General features: G+C 41.4%; 1 protein-coding gene across 1 annotated transcript in view; it reads right to left on the bottom strand.

Annotated features, from left to right (window-relative positions):
• WASF3 (WASP family member 3) overlaps window positions 1-23,700 on the bottom strand; it is a 41,434-nt gene that overhangs the window by 9,289 nt on the left and 8,445 nt on the right. The window contains exons 2-5 of the mRNA XM_072134332.1: window positions 17,004-17,146; window positions 12,119-12,253; window positions 1,748-1,901; window positions 1,452-1,569 (exon numbers count right to left, since the gene is read on the bottom strand). Coding sequence (XP_071990433.1) covers window positions 1,452-1,569; window positions 1,748-1,901; window positions 12,119-12,253; window positions 17,004-17,136 — 540 coding nt within the window. The 5' untranslated portion in view covers window positions 17,137-17,146. The remainder of the gene's footprint in view (window positions 1-1,451; window positions 1,570-1,747; window positions 1,902-12,118; window positions 12,254-17,003; window positions 17,147-23,700) is intronic.

Genomic DNA, 23,700 nt, shown 5'->3' with positions numbered 1-23,700 from the left:
TACATGTGCTCCTTGGTCCTGTATAGTGACATCACAGTACATGTGCTCCTTGGGCCTGCATAGTGACATCACAGTACATGTGCTCCTTGGGCCTGCATAGTGACATCACAGTACATGTGCTCCTTGGGCCTGCATAGTGACATCACAGTACATGTGCTCCTTGGGCCTGCATAGTGACATCACAGTACATGTGCTCCTTGGGCCTGCATGGTGACATCACAGTACGTGGGCTCCTTGGTCCTGCATAGTGACATCACAGTACATGTGCTCCTTGGTCCTGCATAGTGACATCACAGTACATGTGCTCCTTGGTCCTGCATAGTGACATCACAGTACGTGTGCTCCTTGGTCCTGTATAGTGACATCACAGTACATGTGCTCCTTGGGCCTGCATAGTGACATCACAGTACATGTGCTCCTTGGGCCTGCATGGTGACATCACAGTACATGTGCTCCTTCGGCCTGCATAGTGACATCACAGTACATGTGCTCCTTCGGCCTGCATGATGACATCACAGTACATGTGCTCCTTGGTCCTGCATGGTGACATCACAGTACGTGGGCTCCTTGGTCCTGCATAGTGACATCACAGTACGTGTGCTCCTTGGTCCTGCATAGTGACATCACAGTACGTGTGCTCCTTGGTCCTGCATGGTGACATCACAGTACGTGTGCTCCTTGGTCCTGCATGGTGACATCACAGTACGTGTCCTCCTTGGTCCTGCATAGTGACATCCCAGTACGTGTGCTCCTTGGTCCTGCATGGTGACATCACAGTACGTGGGCTCCTTGGTCCTGCATGGTGACATCACAGTACGTGTTCTTCTTGGGCTCGCCCAGTGACATCACAATATGCATACTCCTGGATCTGTTCTATGACTTCATATTGTACTAGACCCAGTGACATCATAGAGTGAGCAATTTGGGGGCATGTCCAGTGACATCGCAGTGTACCTACTACTCAGATCTACCCACTGACATCAGAGTACATGTGCTCATTGGGCCCACACAGTGACATCACAATATGCGCACTACGGCAGTGTAGGCCCCCTGGACCTGCTCTGTGATACCATAGTGTGTACACACCATGGGCCTGCCCATTGACATCACAATATGCAGATACCTCAGGTCTTCTCTATGACATCACAGTGCACGCACATCGGCACGGTAATGTGACATTATTGTGCATTATCTCTACATTACTGTATGCTGTATGTATGACTGTATGCTTCTAAGAAAACTAAGTCTAACAATAATCTATTTTCTGAATTTTACTCTAAAAACATAGTATAATAACCCTAAGGTTACTTGTTACATCATCAACACCCTTAGAACCAATTATTTTACCAAAGCCCCAATTATGGCAGACAATCTCCAAGGCATCACTTGTGCAAATGAGACAAAAAAAAACCCAAGTGAGAAAACCAAATCTGTATTTCCAGCACAATTACCTTCTGCCGCCTTTTCTCCTTCCTTTTATCTTCTGTGTCTTGTAACATCTTCTCCTTCCAAAGGTCAAAGAAATAAGAAGGATCCGTGTAAAACTTCAAGCCATCCTTTCTGTCATCCCTAATGGCACACAGCAAAGAGAAGAAACCTTCAGAGGAATCGCTGACATATACAAATAATTTACGGATCTATGGAATTCATGTCATAACTATGGAAACAAAATCCCTCGCAAAACAACTCACTGTAGATAAACTCTGTAGACAAAACCAATGGATCGGCAAAATGTGTGGTCACCTACCTGTAAGGGGACAATATATTAAGGGGAGGCGGCTTGTCGCAGGTGTTGTAGATGTCAGTGATCGGGTGGGGAATGCTGTTCTTGGAGACTACTTGTTGGTCTTGGATGGTTGAGCTTTTGAAAGCTTTCCGCATGTTAATATCTTGAAGGGAAACTAGAATAATGGAACCAAAGAGTAAACATTAATGAAAGAAGAAGTGGTTCTACATAAGAAAAAGACATTTGAGAACGGTCAGGAAAGAGATTTCCATTTAACACATACATAACAAAGTAATCACCTCAATATCACAAGAAATCATAACTATTACAATCATTTTTAAGTGATATCACATAGCCTTAACAACATCCATTTATCCACCCCTCCCTCCCCTTCCTTTGTCTGGTAAATGGTATGAATCTTATTGATTAATATGGTTTCACTTTGATCTCCCCTTAAAGGGGTTAACTTGCCGATCAGCTCAGATCAAGAAAACGAGGAGTCCGATGGGGTCCAACGTATATCTGTTGGACCCCTTATCACTCCAGCACACTAATGGAGGAGACAGCAGCGCATGACTGTTCTGCTCCATTAATCTCTACGGAGCTGACGTAAATTGCCAAACGCTGCGCTCATCGATCTCCATCAGCTCCATAGAGATTAATGGAGTACAATGGTCATGCGCAGCCGTCTGCTCCATTAGTCTGACGGAGCAACGAGGGGTCCGAAGGAGGTACTTGGGACCCCTTGTTTTTGTGATCTGTGGGGGTCTCATCAGTGAGATCTTCACTGATCAGCAAGTTAGGCCCTATCCAGACCATGGCCTGCCTCCCATATTCCGACCCACTTTCTAAATGCATCCTTCCCTAGAGCAGCAATTTTTTGATACCTTTTTACCCTGCTCACTCATCTCAGCTATTCTGACACTTCTGGTGGTGCACTACCAATAACAATACCTAATCTCGCCAGAAATAATATCTTCTTTAGCATTATACACTTCTCCTTCATTTAGAGTGATCATACACAAGATAGATACTTTAATCGTCCTGTTCAGGACCACTGCAAGGGCTTCATCAACTAAATTGTATACTGTCCCCCAATACCTCTTAATTCTATTGCATTCCCAAATAATATGTAAGAATACTGCGCCCTAAATAGAGCATCTCATACATCTCTTATAAGTTTCATTATGTAAAGTGACAGTGGAGTGAAATATAACTGAATAATAATATTAAATTGTACCATTTTGTGACTCCATGAAGACGATGACAAGTTAATAACCTTACAACATTCTATCCACATCTCAAAATTCCATCCGCCAACCACAGCGCCCCATTTCTGGGAAACCATGGAGGGATCCTTTTGACTCAATGCCTCTAGCAAATATTTATAAATTCTTAAAGTGTTTTTAGTGACAGCCCCTGAAAACCTAATAAATTCAATACACTCGTGAGTCTCTCAGGAAAGAGATTTGGTCCAGAAGTTTCCTTTATTTAACCCCTTAAGGACACAGCCATTTTGTAGCTTAAGGCTCAGCCCGATTTTTTGGATTCTGACCTGCGTCTCTTTATACGGTTATAACTTTTGAACACTGTTACTTATCAAAGCGATTCTGAGATTGTTTTTTCCCCACATGTTGTACTTCATTTTAGTGGTAAATTTTGGCAGATAAGTTTTGCGTTTATTTACAAAAAAAAAGAAAATATGATAAATTTTTGGAAAAATTTGCCATTTTCGAAATTCAAAATCATTGCGTTTTCAGGCAGATCGATTTACCACCTAAATAAGTTGCTGAATAACATTTCCCATTTGTCTACTTTACATTTTCATAATTTCTGAAATGTTTGGATAATTTATTTTGATGTCACGCGGCTTGCAAATAGAATATCGCTTTTCCGGATTTTCAGAATTGACTATTTTGGGGATAAATACAGTTTCGAATGAAATTTTACATATTTAGCATCAAAACCCCCTATATAATCTACCCATTTTCAAATCTGCACCCCTCAAGCTATCAGAAACAGCTTTTACGAAGATTGTTAACCCCTTGAGATCTTCATAGTAATTGAATCAAAATGGAGGTGAAATTTAGAATGGTCATATTGTTCCCTTATACGTTCATTTAGCCCTAAAATTTACACATTTCCAAAAGATAAAAAGAGAAAACCCACCATACAATTTGTTCTGCAATTTCTCCTGAGTACAAAGACCCCCCACATGTGGCTGTGACTTGTTTTATGGGCGCACAGCGAGGTGCAGAAGGGAAGGAGGGCGCTGCAGCTGCCAGGATTTTAGTTTCCTCATTGGCCCCTTTTGAAGGCTATAAAATTTTCGCTTTTTCGTTATTGGGGCCATGTGATGCCATTTTTTTTGCGGGATGAGATGCTTTTTCCAATGTTACCATTTTGGGGTTTGTATCACCTATTGTTGAAAATTTAGGAACTTTTTTTGAGGACAGGAGTAGAAAAGCATCAATTCTGTACTGGATTTTTTACTTCTTTTTTTTTTGCTGTTCACCGTGTAGACTAATAATCCTGTTATCTTTATTCTATGGGTTGATACGATTACGGGGATACCAGACATGAATATATTTTCTTACGTTTTACTAAATTTGTCAAACAAAACCCTAATGTGGGAAAAAATCTATCATTTATGTATTGCCGTCTTCCAAGTGGCATAACATTGTTACTTTTTTGGCTACGGAGCTGGTTGATGGCTTGTTTTTTGCGGGACATGTTGTACTTTGCACCAGTATCATGTCGCAGTACATATGGTTTTTTGATCACATTTTATAGCATTTTTTGTGGGATTGAAAAGGTAAAAATCATAATTTTTGGAGGGTTTATAACAGTTTTTTTTTACGGCGTTTATCGTGCGGGTTCAATAATGATTTACTTTTATTCTACGGGTTGTTACGGACGCGGTGATACTATATATGTGGGGTTTGTCTTATGATTTAGACTTTTTTTTTGAGTTATATGTCTCTTTATATGTTTTGGGGGTTTGGGGCATTTTTAGTGATTTATGACTTTATTTTTTTATTGAATAACTTTTTTTTTTACTTTTTCACTTTTTCCACCATGGGACATGAAGAAGCAATCATCTGATTGCTTCTTCATGATAATATTCTGCAATACTGATGTATTGCAGAGTATTATCAGTGTCAGCCTATGCACTTGCATAGGCTGGCACTGTGCCAGTAAGATGACGTCACAGACGCCATCTTACTGGCAATTCTTGCAAGTAACTCTGGGGTCCAGATCGGACCCCAGAGTTGCTATAGCAACGATCGGCGCACCCCGAAAACGGTTCGGGGGGGCCGATCGTGGGGGAAAGACCCCCCAGATACATGTTAGATGCCGCGGTCGCGCTGACCGCGGCATTTAACGGGTTAAGCACCCGCGATCGGAGACAACTCCGATCGCGGGTGTTACACTGGGGTGCCGGCTATCAGTCACAGCCGGCACCCCGTCTTTCCCGATGCCGGTTCGGCTCAGATCTTGAGCTGAACCGGCATCAGCTCAGCGTCCGATATATCGGACGCTGAGCGCTAAGTCACTGCGCTCAGCGTCCGATATATCGGACGCTGAGCGTTAAGAGGTTAATGGGGGTGTCCGCTTTCAGCAAATAATTGATATTGTTTGCACATGCCTGTCCATCAGAAGACCAAGGACAGATTTATATCTGCTGGAAGTAAACATAGAAGCTTTCTATAGTAGAACAGCAAGCGGAGATCCGAAAAAACGGTGAGAAATGAATCCGGAAAGTATATTGGAAAACCGAATAACGTTTTCTTACACAAACCATATCAATTAGTTGCGGAAAGTGGACAACCCCTTTAACCATATTCAACGGTAGCAAAAAGTGATGCTGTGCATCATCACACAATAACCTGTGCCGCAAAAAGAGTGACCTACTAGAGAACAATCACAGTCACAATTGTAAAATGTAAGCACATTACTAAATAATATTTGTTTGTAAGGAAAGGGGGCTAGCAAAAATTTGTATTGGAGAGGCCCTTTAAGAGATTAACATAGAATTCTGGACCCTTTTAGGACCAGTTCTCATCTATGTTATGTCTTCAGCTCAATTAATGTGAGTCAAAAGCAGAGAATAACTGGAGACCTTGGTGCAAATACTAAATGGAATGGAAAGGCAATGTTAACGCAATGGGGCAGATTTATAAAAAGTGTCCTAAGGAAAGACCATTAATGGCGAACCTTTTAGAGATCGAGTGTCCAAAATGAGACCCAAAACACAGTAGCTTTTCCCAAAGTGCCGACACTGCAATTTAGGCAGTAACAAACTTATTGCTACCAGAATCTTTGAGCTCCAATCCAACCCTGTCCACACCTTCTCACTCTTCGGACAGGACCAAGCAGCACAGGATGGGTCACTTAAAAAAAAGAAGGGCACTACTTGGACTGCCTGAGACTGCAGGAAGATGCCTTGTCCGGCAAACTCTGTGCCTGGGAGACAGCCGGTGTGCCCACAGAGAGGTCTCCGAGTGCCATCGCTGGCACCAGTGCCATATGTTCGCCACCACTGGACTAGACAGTCTTAAATTACGACAGATTTATCAGCCAACACCAGACACTTGTCTATGAATCTGGTGCAGAATAAGACTGTCTACTAGTACTTTGCACCTCCTATTAGTTGCCTTCTTTACACCAAAAAAATAGGACAAAATTCTGTCTGGTGGGCAGTATTTCTGGCGCACTGACCTTTTTGGCATGAGACCAAGCCCCATTTGTTGAGCTAGTCATAGGAGAGCCAGAAAACGGTCTAAAACCCTTTATAAATGTAATGCAGACATTTTTTTCCACAGAATACGACAGAATTCTATCCTGGATAGAGTAATAAATCTCTCCCATGTGTGAGGCTTTGAATCGCATTACAAAACGCAATGCAAACACAACATTTGAACGCAGCTTCACTAGAACTAATCATAGAAAAATGAAAAGTAATATGTTCCAGGGTTCACATATGCAATAGTGCAGTTTCAGATTAGGGAGGTTGGTTGGTAAATCATGGACTGTTCAGTCTCCTGTTTCTCAGACCAACCACAATGCAGAGAATGGGACACAGGCATCACAGTGATATATGATAAAAGGGGTCTCTTCAAAACAGCAGCCTATAATCACCATTATGGAGTTCTGTACCTGGCACTGTGGTCAGTGGTTCACAGTGTAGAAGACTAACTTTATGCAGCGCAGCTGTACTGCCAGAAAGCAGGGACTCCTTGTATCATATATCACTATGCTGCCTATTCCTAGTCCTATTCTCGGCACTGTGCTCCAAGCTTTTCCAAAACTACCAGAAAGTGGACCTATCACACCTCATTATATGTCTATTTGAGTGAAGTCTTGATACTTTATATAAAAGGGCTTATCTCTTTACAGTCTGATACCGAGACCACTGTTTGGACAGCGTTAGTTGCCAATTTATTCCCGAAATGTCTATGAGAAATAATAGTTTTAGGAAACTATGCTGCAAAATTGTGGTGTAAATACAATTATTTTTTTACTAAAGAACAAAGAAAAAAAAAGTGTGGGGGGCAGGATATTAGGTAAATTACCAATATACATCTACAATAGTTCTGCTCCGCTTTCTTGATATGTGAAGTGAAGTCTCCTGTCTTTTACCTCATCAGCCAGACATTCCTGTGCATAAAATGACCACAGATGGAGGGTCATGTGATCTCTATCTGTCTATGAACAATCGCCCTGCCAGTACCAGGATCTTATATTCATGAATACTATCACAGGAGGCTTCACTTTACATATTAATAAAGCAGAGCAGAAATATTAATAGATGTATACTGGTAAATGACCTAATGTTCTGCTCCTGCACACATTACAAAAAACTTGAAGTAAAGTGGCCAACCCCTTTAAACACATCGTTATAACTCCCACCCTTAGTTAATGGTTAGCACTACCTACCACCTAACTTGCTTATACCAGAGACTGATGAATACAATTCTTGCCAATTTGTTTCCTAGTAACTTTTAGAAATAAAAGTGCCATGTGTCATTACCCGACTATTCAATCTTTTTCTGGGGCTCAGTCCTCCATGGTGAACTCTCCTTTTTAAGCCTCGGAGTGTGACGCCAATGATTATAGATTGTCTTGTCCCGCCACCTTCCACTCACTCCCTATGCTATAATTTCCTTCTATCTGTCCTCCCCCAGCTTCCTATCGGCAACATCTGTCTGGCTTTTGTAGATGCAGAATGAGCCAGACCTGCCAGTGGGGCGTCTTACACCTCCTAATTTCATTTCACAGCTTGAAGATTGTGCAGAAAGCTTCCGCACCTTCCTCCCCACAGATGGGAGTCCACCCTGCTGCTAATCCACGCTCTGCGCTCATGAATGGCTTCTAACGCAGGCACGTCTCACAGCCAATCGTTTTTGGGATCACCTGCAGGGTACCACTACATTGCTCAATCCAATAATTGCCAGGAACATGGGACAGTCATCACACCTATTACTGAAAGAACAGAGCACCATCTGCATCAACCACGGCGATCATGATGGATGACACCAAAATACATTCTCACCATAAAAAAATGATAATCATTCAGTCTATCTGTAGAGAGATTGGGAACCATAAACCAAAGCCACTAACACTGCAATGGACTGTAAGGTGAAATGACCCTTCAACATTTCCAGGCCGGTACTGAGAAGAATCATAACAGCTCTGGTCTCTAGTAATGTCTGCATTGTACAGCTTTTCATTAAATAATTTGCTCTGTTTCTCTTCTGTAAACACTTCTCACAATCACTGCAGACAGGTTTCTCCATAGTGCAGGAAGAATCACCCTGTGTCCCTCTTATTGTCTTTTCCTAAATGGTTAGAAACACTCATTTAAAAGGGAACCTGCCAGGAGAAACCTAATAAATCAATACCAGTATGTGGTCAAGTAACTTAACACAACACAACTTCCAGTTCATGTTCCTTGCATTGTCCATTGTAGTCATTTTTTAACTCAGATGAGTTTGGTGCTGAAGTCAAGCTCTCCCCTTTTTTGTAATTGACTTCCCTGCATTCAGGGATGTCATTAACCAGCTCTCCTAAAGTCTGGTGATCCTAATCACAGCAGAGGAGGAATTCTGGGGTGGAGAGAGATTGACTGACTTCCGTATAATCTGTCCTTCTCTTTGACTTTATCCAGCCACATTACATCTCACTTCAAAGTTTCTGGATGTTGCCACCACCGTAGGCGCAAGAAAGAAAAATGGTGTTAAGCTGCTTAATGACAAACTGGTAGTGGTCTATAAGGCCAATCTCTGCTGGCATTTCATAGTATCATAGTATCATAGTATATAAGGCTGGAAGGAGACGCAAGTCCATCAAGTCCAACCTTCAAGAATTAAATAAATGTTTTATCCCCATAACCCGTGATATTTTTTCTCTCCAGAAAGGCATCCAGGCCTCTCTTGAACATGTACATTGAGCCGGCCATAACAACCTCCTGCGGCAGAGAGTTCCATAGTCTCACTGCTCTTACAGTAAAGAACCTTTGTCTATGGTGATGGTAGAATCGCCTCTCCTCTAGGCGTAGAGGATGCCCCCTTGTCCTGGTCACAGGCCTAGGTATAAAAAGATCTTTGGAGAGATCCTTGTACTGTCCGTTCAGGTATTTGTACATTGTAATGAGGTCTCCCCTCAGTCGTCTTTTTTCTAAACTGAATAATCCCAAATTTTGTAATCTGTCATTGTATTCTAGTCCCCCCATTCCCCTAATATTCCTGGTTGCTCTCCTCTGCACCCGTTCCAGCTCTACTATATCCTTTTTATATACTGGTGCCCAAAACTGTACACAATATTCCATGTGTGGTCTGACCAGGGATTTGTATAAGGGCAGAACTATGTCTTTATCATGAGAATCTATTCCTCTCTTGATACATCCCATTATTTTATTTGCTTTAGCAGCAGCCGCCTGGCTCTGGTCACTAAAATTAAGTTTACCATCCACCAATACGCCCAAGTCCTTTTCAGCTTCAGTTTTACTAAGTAATTGACCGTTTAGAACATAATTATACTTTTTGTTTCCATGGCCCAAGTGCATAACTTTACATTTATCTACATTAAACCTCATCAACCATTTCTCTGCCCATCCCTCAAGCTTCCACAAATCCCTCTGTAATGCTAAACTATCGACCTCAGTATTTATTACTTTACACAGCTTAGTATCATCTGCAAATATTGAAACTTGACTGTGTAAACCCACTACAAGGTCATTAATAAAAATATTAAAAAGAAGTGGCCCCAATACTGACCCCTGTGGCACTCCACTGGTAACATCAACCCAATCTGAGAATGTGCCATTAATGACCACCCTCTGTTTTCTATCACTAAGCCAATTACTTACCCAGATACACAGATTTTCTCCTATTCCCAGCAGTCTCATTTTATATACCAACCTTTTATGTGGCACGGTGTCAAATGCCTTTGAAAAGTCCAGATATACAACATCCACAGCGTCCCCCAGATCCAGTCTTGAACTTACCTCCTCGTAGAAACCAATCAGATTAGTCTGACAGGACCGATCTCTCATAAACCCATGCTGACGCTGGGTTATAAGGTTGTGCACAGTGAGATACTCCAGGATAGCATCTCTAATAAACCCCTCAAATATTTTCCCCACCACAGCAGTTAGACTTACGGGTCTGTAGTTCCCAGGATCGCTATTTGATCCTTTTTTGTATATTGGTACCACATTTGCTATGCGCCAGTCCTGTGGAACATAACCAGTCCTCAGTGAATCTTCAAATATTAAAAATAACGGTCTGTCTATCACCGTACATAATTCATGCAGAACCCGGGGGTGTATGCCATCTGGCCCAGGTGATTTATCTATCTTAGTGGATGCGAGGCGGCGCCGTACCTCTTCCTGGGTTAAACTGTTGACATTATAAAAAGAATTTACATTATTCCTCATTGTGTCTTCCACCAGGGGATTTTCCTGGGTAAAAACAGTTGAGAAGGCGACATTCAGTAGATTGGCCCTTTCCTCATCTCCTTCCACCATGACCCCCATGTTATTTCTAAGGGGACCCACACTCTCTGTTTTTAGTTTCTTATCATTTATATACTTGAAAAATAATTTGGGATTATTTTTGCTCTCCCTGGCAATATTTATAGTCATTGTTATAAGATTTCAGTTTAAATGAGTGTTTATAACCATAAAGGAGACGACCAACGCAAGATTTTGAATGGAAACCAAATAGGGAAATAACCTTTAGCCCATAAAAGATGCAATTGAATATTAAATTAGCCCTAAGGGGAATGATCACTTTTGGTGACCTAATGTCTTAGTTACACCATTTGCATTCTGGAATATGTGATAGTTTTCCATTCCATATAGAACCTAATATAAGTCTATTAATGGATCAGTCAATTCACAAGACCCTCCATCAGGGTCAACTCCAGGTTTCAGTAGGCCCCTGGGCGACAGAGACTCAGTGGGCTCCTTGCTGTCATCCCAAACAGCCCCTTCATGGTTATGTTATATAATCCCCCCTCACACCCTATGGATTCATTAGATACAGCCCCCCTCACTTCCATGGATTCCTTATGTACAGCCCCCCTCACACCCTATGGATTCATTAGATACAGCCCCCCTCACTCCCATGGATTCCTTATGTACAGCCTTATTTGCCCCCCCCCCCCAGCAGCTCTGGGCCCTGGCACTTGCCCAGGAATGCCTAATGCTGGCGCCAGCCCTGCCTTCCATCAGTGACCATGTTGGGACTAGGACTCGGCATAGCCATGGATGCACGTAAACACGTAGACAGCCGCCTCAAAAGCGAGTGTTAATAAAGACATTAAAAGAGTGAGTAACTGCATGAGCTAAGATGTTAGCTCCCATATTCTACTATCCTAGTGATTTTAGGGTGTCCCAATGATCTTACCATTATTGCCCAACCTGCAGGTAGGGGGGATCTCATTTTTTTTGTTGCATACCTCTATATAAGATTATAGGTTTGTTTAGAAGGACAATCATTTTACCAACTTTATAACTATGTGCCAATCCTATTTCCAAGGTTAGTATTGGACAGTGATATTTCTCTGAAGTATAATGATACAACAATTAATAGGAAAGCCTGAGCGCCATAATATCGGTGAATGCAATGACTACAAGAATAGGATGTGTGGGAGGAAACCTGGCAGCGTGTGAATCAGTCTGAACAAGTTTTCATACAAATTATGGAAATACAGTAAGTTACAATATGTTTTCGGCCAATTAATATTTGATACAGTGACGGCACGCTCGGCTTCCCAGGAAGACGGTGGCGCTCCCCTGCCGGGAGGCAGCTGCCGCTGGGTGATTAATAGCATTTGTACATAAGGCACTTCCAATAGAGACCGCACTTCTCTGCAGTCACCCACCCTCTTCCACCGTTGAATCCAGCTGGGTGACTTTGACAGCGAGCCGATCGATTCTGTCTTGAAGAGAATTTGCTCTGATGTAGAAAGTATTCGCCTCATTAAACAACTCGCCAAATATGTCTTCTGCATGTTTGCCTGCCAAATAGAGAAAACATGTCAACACTCGCTGCCATGGACTGCTGACTCCCCCTCAACACCCCACCCCCCAAATACTGCTAATCCTACTACAATCATGAAGGGACTTAAATGTGCACAGTGAATTAAAATGAATTAATATATACTTGCCAAGAGTGACCAGTGGCCATGTACGGTACTGCTGTGGCTATAATTTAGCATTGGGGAGGGGGGGGGGCACCCCCATACAAGACGATGACAGCGTAGGTCACTAAATACTACTTGTAGGATTACTCTGTCTGGGGCTGTATTATTAGTTATTGTTTAGTCTGGGTAAATATTGTTATTATTTGTCTGGTCTTTGCATTATTATAAGTTGTCTTGTCTGGATTCTATAGTAATATTAATTGTCTGGTTTGGGGTCTGTATTAGACAGGCAAATTGTGGATGTGTCTCGTCTTGTGTTTCTTTCAAGCGATGGGCCCTAATCTATTTTCTGCTCTGCCTAGTTGGTTGCCTAGCAGTACTTAAGAAAAAATGCACCAGATGTCATCCGTGTACCGTCGTTTTTTTTATGTGGACTCATTGACCTCTATGAATGGTCCACATGTGAGAAAAATAAATAGTGCATTCTGCACATTTTTTCTCATGTGAATACATCTGTGAAAAAAAGGACATGTGAAAAGACCCATAAAAATCAGTGGGTCAGTATGCGATCTGCAAATGCTGCACTGTGGTATTTAGTGCTGCACTGTGGTATTTATTACTTATGGAGTGATATTTATTGCTGTACTGTGGTATTATTACTTCTGAGGGTGGTATTTTGTGCTGCACTATGGCACTTATTACTTCTGAGGTGGTATTTAGTGCTGCACTATGGTATCTATTATTTCTGGGGTGGTATTTATCGCTGCACTATGGTATTTATTACTTCTGGGGTGATATTTAGTGCTACACTATGGTATTTATTACTTTCGAGGGTGATATTTAGTGCTGCACTGTGGTATTTATTACTTCTGGAGTGATATTTAGTGCTGCACTTATGGCATTTATTACTTTTGGGACAGTATTTAGTGCTGCACTAAGGTATCTATTATTTCTGGGGTGGTATTTATTGCTGTACTGTGGTATTATTACTTCTGAGGTGGTATTTTGTGCTGCACTATGGCATTTATTACTTCTGAGGTGGTATTTAGTGCTGCACTATGGTATCTATTATTTCTGGGGTGGTATTTATCGCTGCACTATGGCATTTATTACTTCTAGGATGATATTTAGTGCTGCACTATGGTATTTATTACTTCTGGGGTGATATTTATTGCTGCACTATGGTATTTATTACTTCTGGGGTGGTATTTAGTGCTACACTATGGTATTTATTACTTCTGAGGTGGTATTTAGTGCTACACTATGGTATTTATTACTTCTGGGTGGTATTTATCGCTGCACTATGGTATTTATTACTTCTGGGGTGATATTTAGTGCTACACTATGGTATTTATTACTTCTGGGGTGATATTTATTGCTGCACTATAGTATTTATTACTTCTGGGGTGATATTTAGTGCTACACTATGGTATTTATTACTTCTGGGGTGATATTTAGTGCTACACTATGGTATTTATTACTTCTGGGGTGATATTTATTGCTGCACTATAGTATTTATTACTTCTGGGGTGATATTTAGTGCTACACTATGGTATTTATTACTTCTGGGGTGATATTTATTGCTGCACTATGGTATTTATTACTTCTGGGGTGATATTTAGTGCTATACTATGGTATTTATTACTTCTGGGGTGATATTTAGTGCTATACTATGGTATTTATTACTTCTGGGTGATATTTATTGCTGCACTAAGGTATTTATTACTTCTGAGGTGGTATTTATTGCTGCACTATGGTATTTATTACTTCTGGGGTGATATTTATTACTGCACTATGGTATTTATTACTTCTGGGGTGTTATTTAGTGCTGCACTATGGTATTTATTACTTCTGGGGTGATATTTAGTGCTGCACTGTGGTATTTATTACTTCTGGAGTGATATTTATTGCTGTACTGTGGTATTATTACTTCTGAGGGTGGTATTTTGTGCTGCACTATGGCATTTATTACTTCTGAGGTGGTATTTAGTGCTGCACTATGGTATCTATTATTTCTGGGGTGGTATTTATCGCTGCACTATGGTATTTATTACTTCTGGGGTGATATTTAGTGCTACACTATGGTATTTATTACTTCTGGGGTGATATTTAGTGCTACACTATGGTATTTATTACTTCTGGGGTGATATTTATTGCTGCACTATAGTATTTATTACTTCTGGGGTGATATTTAGTGCTACACTATGGTATTTATTACTTCTGGGGTGATATTTATTGCTGCACTATGGTATTTATTACTTCTGGGGTGATATTTAGTGCTATACTATGGTATTTATTACTTCTGGGTGATATTTATTGCTGCACTAAGGTATTTATTACTTCTGAGGTGGTATTTATTGCTGCACTATGGTATTTATTACTTCTGGGGTGATATTTATTACTGCACTATGGTATTTATTACTTCTGGGGTGTTATTTAGTGCTGCACTATGGTATTTATTACTTCTGGGGTGATATTTAGTGCTGCACTGTGGTATTTATTACTTATGGAGTGATATTTATTGCTGTACTGTGGTATTATTACTTCTGAGGGTGGTATTTTGTGCTGCACTATGGCACTTATTACTTCTGAGGTGGTATTTAGTGCTGCACTATGGTATCTATTATTTCTGGGGTGGTATTTATCGCTGCACTATGGTATTTATTACTTCTGGGGTGATATTTAGTGCTACACTATGGTATTTATTACTTCTGGGGTGATATTTAGTGCTGCACTATGGCATTTATTACTTCTAGGATGATATTTAGTGCTGCACTATGGTATTTATTACTTCTGGGGTGATATTTAGTGCTGCACTATGGCATTTATTACTTCTGGGGTGATATTTATTGCTGCACTATGGTATTTATTACTTCTGGGGTGGTATTGAGTGCTACACTATGGTATTTATTACTTCTGGGGTGATATTTAGTGCTACACTATGGTATCTATTACTTCTGGGGTGATATTTATTGCTGCACTATAGTATTTATTACTTCTGGGGTGATATTTAGTGCTGCACTATGGTATTTATTACTTCTGGGGTGATATTTAGTGCTACACTATGGTATTTATTACTTCTGGGGTGATATTTATTGCTGCACTATGGTATTTATTACTTCTGGGGTGATATTTAGTGCTATACTATGGTATTTATTACTTCTGGGGTGATATTTAGTGCTGCACTATGGTATTTATTACTTCTGGGGTGATATTTAGTGCTACACTATGGTATTTATTACTTCTGGGGTGATATTTAGTGCTGCACTATGGCATTTATTACTTCTGGGGTGATATTTATTGCTGCACTATGGTATTTATTACTTCTGGGGTGGTATTTAGTGCTACACTATGGTATTTATTACTTCTGGGGTGATATTTAGTGCTGCCCTAAGGTATTTATTACTTCTGGGGTGATATTTAGTGCTGCACTATGGTATTTATTACTTCTGGGGTGATATTTATTACTGCACTATGGTATTTATTACTTCTGGGGTGTTATTTAGTGCTGCACTATGGTATTTATTACTTCTGGGGTGTTATTTAGTGCTGCACTATGGTATTTATTACTTCTGGGGTGATATTTAGTGCTACACTATGGCATTTATTACTTCTGGGGTGATATTTAGTGCTACACTATGGTATTTATTACTTCTGGGGTGATATTTAGTGCTACACTATGGTATTTATTACTTCTGGGGTGATATTTAGTGCTACACTATGGTATTTATTACTTCTGGGGTGGTATTTTGTGCTGTATTGTTTTAGCTGGTATTACTGTAGTGGTGGCGACATGTATTGCCCCTTGAATGGAATGATTTAACACCTTCTGCTGGGGTTTACTCCAAACATTAACATATGTCAGAAGGTTCTAATAATAGAACAACGGCTTAGCAATCACTCCAGTTCCAAAACCTTTATAGCATCCTTATTGTGCCGCTCCTCTGTATTACTACTTGAAACGTACAATTATATGGACAACTGGGTGTTTCTATTCTGCTTGCCAGAGAAGCCTATAATCAGTAGCTGAAAGTATCAAACTGTACAGACACACCCCTTTGACAAGAAAAAATGGTAACACCCAGCTGTCCAATACCAGATACATTTCTAGGATTAACAGAGGAACGGGACCATTCAGAGAAAAAAAAAATTCTCTAAAATTTAAGAAACATTTATTTTTTGGAATATTTAAAGCAATTGAAGTATTTCAAGCTGATGTGTAACATTTCAAATTGGAATAATCTGCATTAATGCATTATACACCATACACTGGGTGCTGGTAGATGTAGATGTCTGGGCACTGGAACAAGTGCCCAGGTAGCATATAGATTTTCACCCGCTACGCTTAGTGGCACACAGATTGTGGCACGATTTTAGTAAAGCTTGGCAGGTGTACAGACAATGGACATATGCTGGGAGTCATGCTGTGACGGCAGAGAAGATCTTGTATAATCCCATTTAAGAAACCAGTAAAGAAAATCTTATTCTAGTGTAATACTGAATCTCCCAGAATATAGAAAGACATCATTAAGATCCGGGTTTGTGAAAGCTCATGGCATAACATCCCCATGACAGGATTAATTAGCTCATATGTGATATTGTCATATGCAGGAACTGTCCTTACTTAGGCTGCTCAGTTGTCGGATGATGGCGGCCAGTGTATTATTGGTGACACATTCCAGTTCGCTGGTGATCCCGTCCGGTACAGTTCCCCGGCAGAGGTGCCTGGGCTCTATGTTCCTCTTGACGAGCGGCATGGTTTAGTATCTATTGGAGGAAAGAGGAAAATCCTGCATAAGTAAAATGGGTTCAAACTGATCAGAAAAGAAGAAAAAATGTTGGTTAAGGGAGTATTCCCCCCTCCCCCCCCCCCCCCCAAGACAAGATTCTTAAATACAATAAGGATAACAAAATAACACATTCTCTAATTCACTGTTATTAAGAAAAATACAGCATTTCACAGATATAATCCAACCTGTCTCCATCAGTCCTGGTGTTTAAAATTTTGGTTGTTCCTAGATACGATAGTAAATCTTCCAACTATGGTCAGATTCTTCTCATGAATAGCTTCTCTTGTCTGTACACTGCAGTGCGCTCTGCCTCCTGCCCCTCATCCAGACCAGCTCAGAAACAGGCACTTCCTGCCAACAAGCAGCAGTGTGCAGAGCTTACTCTTCTAGCTACAGACCGATAGATAAGGGCTTTATAGATCCATACAGAATTTATTACAATAATTGGTATCTAGTGGCACTTTTTAGTTTAACCTTACCAATCTGATGTGCTTCCGCATACCCCTAAGAGAGGTGTACAGAATTTAGAGTCTCTAGATCTCCCAGGGCTTACCCAGAGCAGACATCAGGCAGAGATGTGTCGGGTTTGTGGCAGAACAGGGACCAGTCATCGGGGGATATCACCATCTGTCCATATATGTAGTCTCTACATCTCTCAGGGCTTCCCCAGACACAGGGTCTCTATTGAATTCAATTAAATACATTTTTGCCCAGCCCGGGATTTGAACCCACATAGAGATACAGGTCAGAGCATCTATCCACTAGACCAGTGATGGCGAACCTTTTGGAGATAGAGTGCCCAAGCTACAACCAAAACCTACGTAGATGTTGCAAAGTGCCAACATGACAATTTGAGCAGTCACTTATTGCTTATTGTAGTAGCACAGGTTTTAATCGTATTGACCTCCTGAATTCACCAATACAATAGAAAGATGGAGAAATTTGGATTCTAGCGTCCCTCCAGGGTCCCCTGAAGAGAGAGAATCAGGGGACCCAGAGCAGGAGCTCCAATGACAATCCATCTCTGTCCACACCTTCTCGCTCCTCCAGTAATCCTGGCAGCCAAGGATGTTGCTTTAAAATAGCGCTGAGCAAGGCACTTTCTGGGCTGTATTGGACCACAGGAGAAAGCCTTGAGTCCTAGCCGGCAAACTCTGTGTTGGGGTGAAGGCCTGGGTGCCCATAGAAAGGGCTCTGAGTGCCACCTCTGGCACCCGTGCCATAGGTTCGCCACCACTGCACTAGACTATGGGCTTAGTGGTTATCAATGGGAGGATTTTATGTAAACTGTTACACTGTGACACAGGCTCCATGCACCTGTATATAGAGAGGGATTTTCTTAGAGATTATTATTGCGATATTATTAATAATTTTAATATTATTGAGATGATTATTATTATGGAGATGATGATAATTATGGAAATTATAATATTTTAGACATATATTCACTCCCCCACCTTCAAAAATCTATAACTTTTTTATTTTTCCATGTACAGAGCTGTGTGACGGCTTATTTTCTGCGTAACAAATTACACTTCAAAATGTTGGTATTTAATATTCCATGCCGTGTACCGGGAAGCCGGAAAAAAATTCTTGGCTTGGATTTTACGGCTTTCACTGTACGCCCCAAATGACAGGTCTACTTTATTCTTTGGGTCGGTATGATTGGGTGGTGTCGTTTTTTGCGGATTTTGATGACGTTTACAATGTTATTTTTCGGACTGTGCGACCTTTTGATCACTTTTTATAGAATTTGTAAATTTTTTTTAAAATGGCAAAAAAAGTGCCATTTTCGACTTTGGGCGCGATTTTCCGTTATGGGGTTAAACACAGTGAAAAAACTGTTATCATATTTTGATAGATTGGGCATTTTTGGATGCGGCGATACCTAATAACTTTATGATTTTTACTGGTTATTTATATTTATATCAGTTCTAGGGAAAGGGGGGTGATTTGAAATTTGAATTTTAGGATTTTTTTATTATATTTTTTTTCCATCTTTTTTTAATTTTTATTTTTACTATATTTCAGACTCCCTAGGGTACATTAACCCTAGGTTGTCTGTAAGATCCTATCATATACTGCCATACTACAGTATGGCAGTATATGGGGATTTTACTCCTCATATATTACAATGTACATTGTAATACATGGATTGACCCGAAGTATCCTCGGGTCTTCGTGAGACCCGAGGCTACCATGGCGATGGATCGCCGCTCCCCGATGATGTCACGGGGAGCGACGATCCTCGGAAAGATGTTTTTGAAGCCGCCGGCAGCTTTGCCGAAAACACAGGTGTTACCGGTAAGCCTTTGCTGTAACATGCAGCAAAGGCTTACCGGCTATGGAGAGGGCTCGGCCCGCTCTCCATGCACCGGGACCCGGCATGTGATGTAATACTACGTCACATGTCGGTAAGGGGTTAAATTGATAAAAATGTATAAGCCAAAAAATAAAGGTTCATTCAAACAGGCGTGTCCGCGGCTCATCTGCAAAAATGCGGACATGATGTCTGATCAGTCCATATTGTTTCCGTAGGTCATCCGTGTTTTTTTTTCACAAATGCAAAAAAGCTGATGGGTTTCTAATCTACTTCTTGCCCTGCCCATTTGGTTGCCTAGCAACATTTGAAGAAAAAAATGACAATCTGCATACGTCATGCATGTGCCATCCAGGATAGCACATGGACATCAAAAACACCCGTTTACATGAGCCCTAAATGATACTATTTAGTAAAGTATTTTATATTAACATTGCCAGGACAACCTTTACATCATATATACTACACTGTCATAAAGCACTAAAGTTTCTCCTGGGAAATCACTGGTGACCGTTACCGATCGCATGTGTTTCAATGGAAATGCAAATGTGATCAGTCTGAGCCCCGCCCCCAGAAGTTTGCATTTGTATTTGTATTTGTATTTGTATTTGTATTGTTTGTATTTCTAAATGCTATGTAAACTCCCATGTGACTGCACCCTGAACATTCAGAAAATACTTTTTTTCTTTTCTTGAAAGTATCGTATCGGTATCGAGTAACACAATACTTTCTGGCATCGGTGCAACCGTATAGCAGACTGTGTTATGACAAATGTTTGAACGAGGAAGCCTATTTATTATTACAGACAGACTGCGACAGTGTGAACTGGCCCCAAGTGGACCTGTCTGCAGATCTGGTTCTGCAATGCAGGTTCCTGGGTTTAGTAACTTGTTCATTCTCTTTCTCCAAACACCAACTAGATTAAAGTATTAAGAAAAGAAGATGCTGACCTGTTAATCCCCTTCTTACAGACACTTGTACAGAACTTGTACAGATCCAGATGGTTCTCTAGAAGATGGGAGCTACACACTCACTACTATCTGTGCCAGCTGTCCAAGACACCAAGCAGTTCTCTTCCATCGAATACACAAATGGCTTTATTGGGATTTAAAAAAAAAAAAAAAAAAGAAGCTGCGCTAATTCCAATCAAAGATCCGGAGCTAATAATAACTATGTACTTAGTGGCGGGTGCTAGACAACGCTGCTTACAGCCTCCTCATGAATCCTGAACAATATTCAGCCTTTTACTAAAAGGGGACGAGTAGTTTAACATGTCCCTGAAACTTTAAAGGACATCTACCACCAGGATAATAGACTGTATGCAAATGAGCCTGAGGGGCTCCAGGTTCCATTAGCAACTACACTCACCGGCCACTTTATTAGGTACACCATGCTAGTAACGGGTTGGACCCCCTTTTGCCTTCAGAACTGCCTCAATTCTTCGTGGCATAGATTCCACAAGGTGCTGGAAGCATTCCTCAGAGATTTTGGTCCATATTGACATGATGGCATCACACAGTTGCCGCAGATTTGTCGGCTGCACATCCATGATGCGAATCTCCCGTTCCACCACATCCCAAAGATGCTCTATTGGATTGAGATCTGGTGACTGTGGAGGCCATTTGTGTCCAGTGACCTCATTGTCATGTTCAAGAAACCAGTCTGAGATGATTCCAGCTTTATGACATGGCGCATTATCCTGCTGAAAGGAGCCATCAGATGTTACAGGGTACATTGTGGTCATAAAGGGATGGACATGGTCAGCAACAATACTCAGGTAGGCTGTGGCGTTGCAACGATGCTCAATTGGTACCAAGGGACCCAAAGAGTGCCAAGAAAATATTCCCCACACCATGACACCACCACCACCAGCCTGAACCGTTGATACAAGGCAGGATGGATCCATGCTTTCATGTTGTTGACGCCAAATTCTGACCCTACCATCTGAATGTCGCAGCAGAAATCGAGACTCATCAGACCAGGCAACGTTTTTCCAATCTTCTACTGTCCAATTTCGATGAGCTTGTGCAAATTGTAGCCTCAGTTTCCTGTTCTTAGCTGAAAGGAGTGGCACCCAGTGTGGTCTTCTGTTGCTGTAGCCCATCTGCCTCAAAGTTCGGCGTACTGTGCGTTCAGAGATGCTCTTCTGCCTACCTTGGTTGTAACGGGTGGCGATTTGAGTCACTGTTGCCTTTCTATCAGCTCGAACCAGTCTGCCCATTCTCCTCTGACCTCTGGCATCAACAAGGCATTTCCGCCCACAGAACTGCCGCTCACTGGATGCTTTTTCTTTTTCGGACCATTCTCTGTAAACCCTAGAGATGGTTGTGCGTGAAAATCCCAGTAGATCAGCAGTTTCTAAAATACTCAGACCAGCCCTTCTGGCACCAACAACCATGCCACGTTCAAAGGCCTCAAATCACCTTTCTTCCCCATACTGATGCTCGGTTTGAACTGCAGGAGATTGTCTTGACCATGTCTACATGCCTAAATGCTCTGAGTTGCCGCCATGTGAATGGCTGATTAGAAGTTAAGTGTTAACGAGCAATTGGACAGGTGTACCTAATAAGGTGGCCGGTGAGTGTTTGAAGGCTTGAGCCCCTCAGGCTCATTTACATACAATCCTTCATCCTGGTGCTAGATGCCCTTTAAGCCACCTAACTGGGCTTCACTGGGTAGTATATTAAATAAGTACCTCCCTGATGATAACATAGGAAGCACTGGGTCAGACAGGTGTCTATATGATATTCCGAAAACCGCTAGTTACCATGGCGACAATAGATGGAAAGGACTACAAAATTATCGCCTTGATTTAATGGCGCGCACCTGTTCCATCACAAGACAGAACGATAACACTCTGCAATCACTTCACAGACTCCGAAAAAAAAGAAGCCTACGGATGCCAAAAATAAAAAATCCTTAATACAGATTCACAATTCTAGAAGAAATTTCTAAGGCGACAACGCAGAGGGCCAGCAGCACCGAGGTAAGAAGAGATAAAACACGTATTGTTATACATCGGCTTCCTGGACTAGTGATATCGTAAAATGTCACATCACAGATAACACAAAGCAAACAATCAGAAGATGCAGTGTACTCCAATACAATCTACCCCGTACACCCTGCACTCACAGTCCATCATATGAGTGGTGGGGGGCACAGCATCATACAGCACTTATACACAGCATGAAAGGATTCAGCAGCAAGTCCTCATTGCTGGATATCAGGACGACTGAGGCTACGGCGAGACCTCGAATTACCTCTACGCTGTAAGAATACGTTGGACGGATTCCTGACATATACCACCGTTTCCACATACAGTGGGATACGTCGATCTGCTTCTCCCACAGTGATTGGCTGCTGCCGACGTTCAGGGTGTTTCCCCATTGATTTAAATGTCCTTATATGGACAGTTACATCACTGGGGACCTCCATGAGTGTACAGTCAGCAGAGTCCGGGGAGGGGATGCAATACTTAGCATCCGTCCCTCATTGTTTACAATAGCTTCCGCTGAGTATATGCATATCACCAAACATGAGGGAGCAGGATGGAAAGGGATAGATTGATGCATCTCTCCATCCTGTGTTTTCTACAGGATGCTTTGCATACTGTGCAGACAGAAGCAAAAAGGATACCCCCACCTGCCAGTAGATGTCTATGGATATGTCCATATTATTTTGCAGGAGCTTTACTGATTTATACACTGAGCATATCAAAAACAAGGAGCAAATGTGGCCTAACATGGCAGTGGGTCAAGTGCTGAAGTTTTATAGGTGGCCATTCATATCCCCTAAGGGAAAACTGACAACATTTAAATTAAAGGGGTTGTTGGATCATTTTTAAACACTTAAAGGGAACCTGTCAGCAGATATTGGCCTAATAAACCCCTACCAGTATGTTGCCAAGCACTTAACACTTTCCAGATCACATTTCTTTCATGACCCAGTATTGTGGTATCATCTAGAAAATCAACTTTGACGTGAGATGTAAACTGCTTGTATAAAGTCAAAGAGGAGGAGATTATAACACCGAAGTCAAGCTCTCTTCCACAGAAAGCCCTTTTTTTGTAATTGATGGTCCTACATCCATAAACATAATTATCTAAATCTCTTGACATCTGATGCATGATGTCAATCACAGAGGAAGAAGTGTTCAGAGCTCCATATATTGACTTTAGTGTTAAACTCTCCGCCTCCTTGACTTTTTTTTT

The sequence above is a fragment of the Engystomops pustulosus genome, chromosome 2 (assembly GCF_040894005.1).
Source record: "Engystomops pustulosus chromosome 2, aEngPut4.maternal, whole genome shotgun sequence".
Classification (NCBI taxonomy): Eukaryota; Metazoa; Chordata; class Amphibia; order Anura; family Leptodactylidae; genus Engystomops; species Engystomops pustulosus.
This window is presented reverse-complemented; position numbering and strand designations above follow the sequence as displayed.